The sequence below is a fragment of the Lipomyces doorenjongii genome, assembly GCF_038497915.1.
Source record: "Lipomyces doorenjongii strain NRRL Y-27504 unplaced genomic scaffold V1508scaffold_87, whole genome shotgun sequence".
Classification (NCBI taxonomy): Eukaryota; Fungi; Ascomycota; class Lipomycetes; order Lipomycetales; family Lipomycetaceae; genus Lipomyces; species Lipomyces doorenjongii.
Genome location: NW_027118154.1, coordinates 50,802 through 56,162, shown reverse-complemented (window position 1 = coordinate 56,162; position 5,361 = coordinate 50,802). Strand labels below are relative to the sequence as shown.

At 46.3% G+C, this 5,361-nt stretch overlaps 3 protein-coding genes across 3 annotated transcripts; 2 read left to right on the top strand and 1 right to left on the bottom strand.

Annotated features, from left to right (window-relative positions):
* Positions 1-344: 344 nt before the first annotated feature.
* Positions 345-2,313, top strand: V1508DRAFT_442076 (uncharacterized protein). Its single transcript, XM_066942312.1, has 3 exons — positions 345-600; positions 652-1,398; positions 1,472-2,313. Exons 1-3 carry the CDS (start codon positions 541-543, stop codon positions 2,162-2,164), a joined length of 1,500 nt encoding a protein of 499 aa, XP_066793062.1. The 5' UTR covers positions 345-540; the 3' UTR covers positions 2,165-2,313.
* A 498-nt stretch (positions 2,314-2,811) lies between these two features.
* Positions 2,812-3,153, bottom strand: V1508DRAFT_340251 (Dak kinase; the record flags this gene model as incomplete). The annotated part of the gene is made up of 2 exons (XM_066936666.1): positions 2,812-2,946; positions 2,992-3,153. Coding segments are annotated over 2 exons (297 nt in total), but the record flags the coding sequence as incomplete, so codon positions are not given.
* A 1,467-nt stretch (positions 3,154-4,620) lies between these two features.
* V1508DRAFT_323926 (uncharacterized protein) lies at positions 4,621-4,983 on the top strand (the record flags this gene model as incomplete). Its single annotated transcript, XM_066936612.1, has 1 exon — positions 4,621-4,983. A coding segment is annotated over one exon (363 nt), but the record flags the coding sequence as incomplete, so codon positions are not given.
* Positions 4,984-5,361: the final 378 nt, after the last annotated feature.

The following is a 5,361-nucleotide window of genomic DNA, read 5'->3' as shown; positions in this document are numbered from 1 at the left end:
ATTCGCATTCGAATTGCGAATATTCGTACGAATGCGAATATATTCGTCATTCGTGTCCACCCCTATTAATCATGCCAATCTTAAATATCTCGTCAAGTAATTTCCCTCTCAGTCAGTTGGAGTGTGTCGGTATGACCCAATTCTTTCTCCCAGATTGGATGCACATATTGCAGTAAATGCATCTGATCTGTACTCGATGTCAAGTCCGTCAAAGTGTGCCGTTCTCACGGATTTTAGATAACTAGGATTATGATTAGACAGAAGGTTCAGCGTCCATTTATTAACTCCTAAATTCAAACAAACTAACTTTTCATCCTTTACAATTGTTCACAAGCTCGAGTGGCAAGCAACTTAATTTGTTACCCGGCTGTGTCCAAAGGCAGCTTGTTTCAATTTAGCAATCAATGGATACCCTCTTACAGACTGACGTCACACAATTTCGTATCACTCTCATCGACGAGCTTCAATTTTTGATATTACTTTGCTTCATTTGTTTTCCTGCCTTGTTACTGATCCGCCCCAAATTGACTACGGTGCGAGATGGTTCGCCGAGTCGGCCGGAGTAGAGGTTGCAGGACGTGCCGACGGAGGAAGATAAAGGTAGTGATGTTGGAAGAAGTAGCTACTCTCAGTGCTAACTTACTTGTGTAGTGCGATGAGAGGATTCCTCACTGCTCACAATGTTTGGAATCCGCACTTCCTTGTCCGGGTGCGCTGGTGGGCAATGTGTTCTTGGATGTGACTAATGACTTGGCCGCTCGGTACGGGGTCAATCATGGGGTCGAGTTCAAGACAACGAATATGTGCCACATTGTATTTGTGAATGAACAGTCTCCTTATGATCCTCAGAAGCATGATAAACGCTCCACCTCAACGCGGCGCAGGTCACCGTCTTCAGTGGCCGAATCGCAACCGTCCAGCGTGCGTTCTCACAATTCGTTGTGTTACCCTGGCCTCGAACAACAATTCATACGACACTTCATATACTCTTTGTTGAGCAATCCAGGCGGTCCCATGTTGAAGAAATGGATGGTTCAGCTTCCAGACTTGATTTTGCGCGAAAACTTGCCAACTCTGAAGTATGCAATCCACGCTGCTTCAATGGTGCTCTGCGGATCTCTTGTACACGATAAAGCTATTCAAATGGAAGCATGTAGGTGGTATGTGGCAGGACTAGAGAGCCAGCGGAGTGAATTGTTACGATTGAAGAAGGTGGTAAGCGATGGGGCAATCTGTGCTACGATGCTTTTGGCATTTTATGAGTCGATCCGCAGCACGTCCTCGGAAGCATGGATGCATCACATGTGCGCCTCGTCCAGGCTGGTGGAGCTACGAGGGCCAGAAGCCTGTGAAACTGGCCTGGCTCATGAACTATTCTGCGCGCTGCGACTATATATGGTACGATACCGGTTTTACCTATGTATTTCTTCGAAATTTCAAGGCTAATCCTGTTTGCTTTCTTGCTGCATAGGTCTATGTGTCGACAGCCAAACGGCAGCCATCCTTTCTCGCGAGCGAGCTCTGGCTTAGTACTCCGTTTTGTCAACATCCTAAATCTCATTTCGATAGACTTCTTGATATTCACACAGTCATCCCGGTATATTTATTACAAGTTGATGTCATAATCTCACACAGAGAGAACGGCAGGACTGTAACTACTCCATTAGATCTCAGGTCAAACCTGCTGAAGATAAGTTCTGCGTTGCAAGAGTGGAGGAGAGAGTATGTGAAAGAGACGGAGATGAGTACGTTGCCTGAAGATCTTTCTCATAGCGAATTAATAGAGGGATCTATCAGAAGTACTGTCTTGGATTCGTCTCTCTACCATGATCCGTTCACGGCGGAAACCATCACACTTTATGATTCTTGCTGCATATTGGTCGCACAGATGTTTCTGGCTCTCTCTCCACCATCTCTCAAGACAGTATACAGCAATGTGATCATTTCTCATGCTGCTTCGATCCTTTTGGCAGTAGCTTTCATTAATCATCAAAATGTATGGACTAATGCTGTAGGTCCATTCCGGTTACGGCATCCACTGGAGGTCGTTGTAACGTCAACTCCATGTCCTCAACAAAGAGAGTATGCTAGAAGTGTACTAGACAGTTGGGAAAAAGAATGGGGACTAGAGGGAGTCAGTACTTTGGCGGCATGTCCCATATGATAATTCTCGCATTTGTTGTTATATATTGAGCTCACATGGGACAATTATAATCAATCATATGGATAGCTTTATTGCCAATCGTGCCCACTGATGGGCTTCTGGGTTTATTCTCAATCGTACACAATGCTGTATAAGAATACTGACTATTATACATTGTAATTTGAGTAATTATATTTAAACTCATGTTGCTAAATCTGCGGGTGTCCGTCGTCGGACGAACTCTTTCCTGACTGGCTCATACTTTGTGCTGATCTCTGAAACTCCCGAGTCGCACACGAAACGACAGCACCTTCTTCGCTAGCGTGTCTCCTCGAAAATTATGAAGCATATTGTACCCTCCAACAGGTAACCGACCGGTCAACTCGTCGACTGCCGTCTAGGTTCGAGGTTGTCGAGGACCAGCTTCATGCTGGTGAAAACTCTCAACGAGGAAGGGGTAGAGGGCGAGGTCGTGGGCGAGGCAGAGACAGAGGCGGGTCGAGGGGTGTCACATCCAGTAGAGATGCAAGCAGTGGAAGGAGGGGCTTTTATGGTGTTCGATGTCAATAGCCTGTAGTTTAATCATTGAAAGACGATTCTAAGATGCACAGGGTTCAGGTATGGACGTTGGTTGAGGAGCGGTAGTAGAAGCATCGAGATAATCCATAAGGGTAGTAATAGCAATGGACAATTGAGATGCAGCCTTCGACATATTGCAATAGTGTGATGGAAAATCCTACTGCGTCCAAAGACGATTCGAATATTCCATAGAACACCCGAGCAGGCTTGATAGTACAGTCCTTCTCTGCAATTGGTGAGCGATATTCGTTTACCTAATGCCACTACACGCGAAGAGCTTCCATGGTCTGATAAATAAGGGCACTTGTCGCGAGCGATGACAGCCCACCGAAATTGTTAATCAACGATACAACCTCGTCGCCAAATTCTAACTGGACGTAACCGCACTCTTCGTCCTTCGGATCCAACAAGTTGAGCATCTCGCTGAGTAGATTTTATATGCTGGCATTGGAGAAATCCTTCAGAGACCAGGTATTTGTGTATGCCCATACTAGAACACAAACATCACCCTTAAGTCTCGTGGTTCGGACGACCGGGGACGTGACGGTGATTAAGGAATGAACCGATAGTGACAAAGTTTGCATTGATTACGAAGCCGATTCATGCACTTATCAAAAAGAAGACAGACCCTGCAGCCCCTCCAAGAACTTTGAAAACTATAACTGGTTGATTTGCTCAATATGTGTCCGTGCAAGCCAGCTTACCAATAACATTCCCAGCAAGACCTCTTCTGTCGACATTCCCGTCCATTTCCGTTCCAACGCGACATCGTCTGTAACAGCTAGTAACAGCAAAACAGAATAATCTTGGACCTAAATTTTGCCTTGCTGTCTCGCAAGCAAGACCAAAGCACAGCTTGTCACGCCTGCGTTAGTAATGACGAGAATGATGCACGTGAAGGACGACACTGAGTCGATACCAGTCAAGACCTGCTTCGCACTTGGAGACCCAAAAAGTCGACCGCACACCGCCGCTGCTCTTCTAAGGCTCGACGCGGGCCCGTCTCAACCCAAGGTGAATTATTGCCTATTGCCGGAGGGGGTGGCACAAACTGTTGCGGACTTACTCTGGAGAGTCCGTGTTCAATGGAGTCTCTACGAGGCCACGTGACGAAGTCATGCCGACAAGAACGCAACGCGTCGGCTAAGGCTCTGTCTGAACTCCCTGCCGAAAGCAGTGGCAAGCCAGTTTTCAGGTCACGGGGACTTTTCAATAGTCACAAGCTCATCGCCGACGTGTCACTGTTAGCGACATTTTGTTGAACACAAAAAAAAAGAAATTCTCCCGGTGACTAATCATCTTTTCCGATGAAGGCTATAATAATGAAGATATAAATGAGTCGGAAACTAGCAGTCGAGTCCCTGCCGCATTTCTGAGTACACTTAGATTAATGGGTAGCGAAGTCATGGCTGCCCGGCAGGACTCGGCCCCGGAACCAGACAACAAACGCATCGAAACGAGGCGAGTTGCCAGAAATAGAGCTCAAACTTTAAATTTTACCGTAAGTTTCGTTAGCCCCGAGCGCCGCACGGAAAATCAATGCCTTCGATAATGATCAACAATCGAAACTTCAACATGCCTTCCATCAGGCGAACGTCCGTTCATCTTTAGAGGTGGACACGAATAACATGTTACTCTATTCGTATTCGTTATTCGTATTCGCAGAAATTCCTTTATTCGTAAGGAATAAAATTCGGAACGTCGAATACGAATAACGAATATTATTCGTAATTTTGCCGAAACGCTATTGAGTAACTGAACGACACGTCAAGGAGTACAGGGAATAACTCAACGACGCGTCTTATTCTGCCAATTTTCAATCCCTTGGAGATTAATCCAATATCCTATCTTACAACAAGATGTCTGACAGCGGTTGTGAGATCTCAACTGTCAACGGGGTGGACGTGTTATCCGTTGCCATATCTGACCGTCTTCGGCACTCTAACAGAATCGACTATCACCTGCTTAATGACGGCAGTGACGAGGAGGCAGGTCCTGAAGACCGGATCACGAAGAAGTCGCGATTGAATTTACCAATTGAGGGCAGTGAGCCAATTACGCATAATGACTCGGCAAGTCTATGGACTCCAAGCTATGTTACTTCAGCAGACTCTACAAGCGCAGACTGTTCTCAGGAACAAAGTTCGTCGGTTGAAGAGCTGCCGGAATCCTCTCGCGTTTCAGATCAGTCGTCAACGCCTCCGACCAAGAGCCAAAATCTCTCACTGTGGTCGCACTTCAGCATCAATTCCCTTCCTGGCGCTTGGAGCCAGACTGCGATTAGTGCTGCACGATCTTACACTGGAGAAGTGATTCCGGCTGTATGCGACTCACCTCTTTGTTGAATTTGCACAAGATGACAAGATGACAAAACAAGAAACAAGACGGAAAGAGCTAGAGTTGCTTTGTGACCCCCATCAACGTCAACATGCGCATAGTTTCGTCCTTCATCGAATGTCTCCGCACCGCCAATATATCCCTCCCTGCATTGAACATTCTTTCCACTGACGCCTCGTGACCTCTGAAGCCGGGCCTACTAAAGGCCATCTGGGGAAACATTCTCTTTAGAATTGAGAGCTGTTATTAGATATAGGTTTTCCGCTCCCTAAACTAGCCTTTAATAGGAAATGCTTTAACGT

Bases quoted from the DNA above. Each gene is read 5' to 3' on its own strand.
- V1508DRAFT_442076 (XM_066942312.1), top strand. From the start codon at position 541: ATGGTTCGCCGAGTCGGCCGGAGTAGAGGTTGCAGGACGTGCCGACGG. The intron at 601-651 runs GTAGTGATGTTG...TTACTTGTGTAG, and splicing joins GCCGACGGAGGAAGATAAAG to TGCGATGAGAGGATTCCTCA. The intron at 1,399-1,471 runs GTACGATACCGG...CTTGCTGCATAG, and splicing joins GCGCGCTGCGACTATATATG to GTCTATGTGTCGACAGCCAA.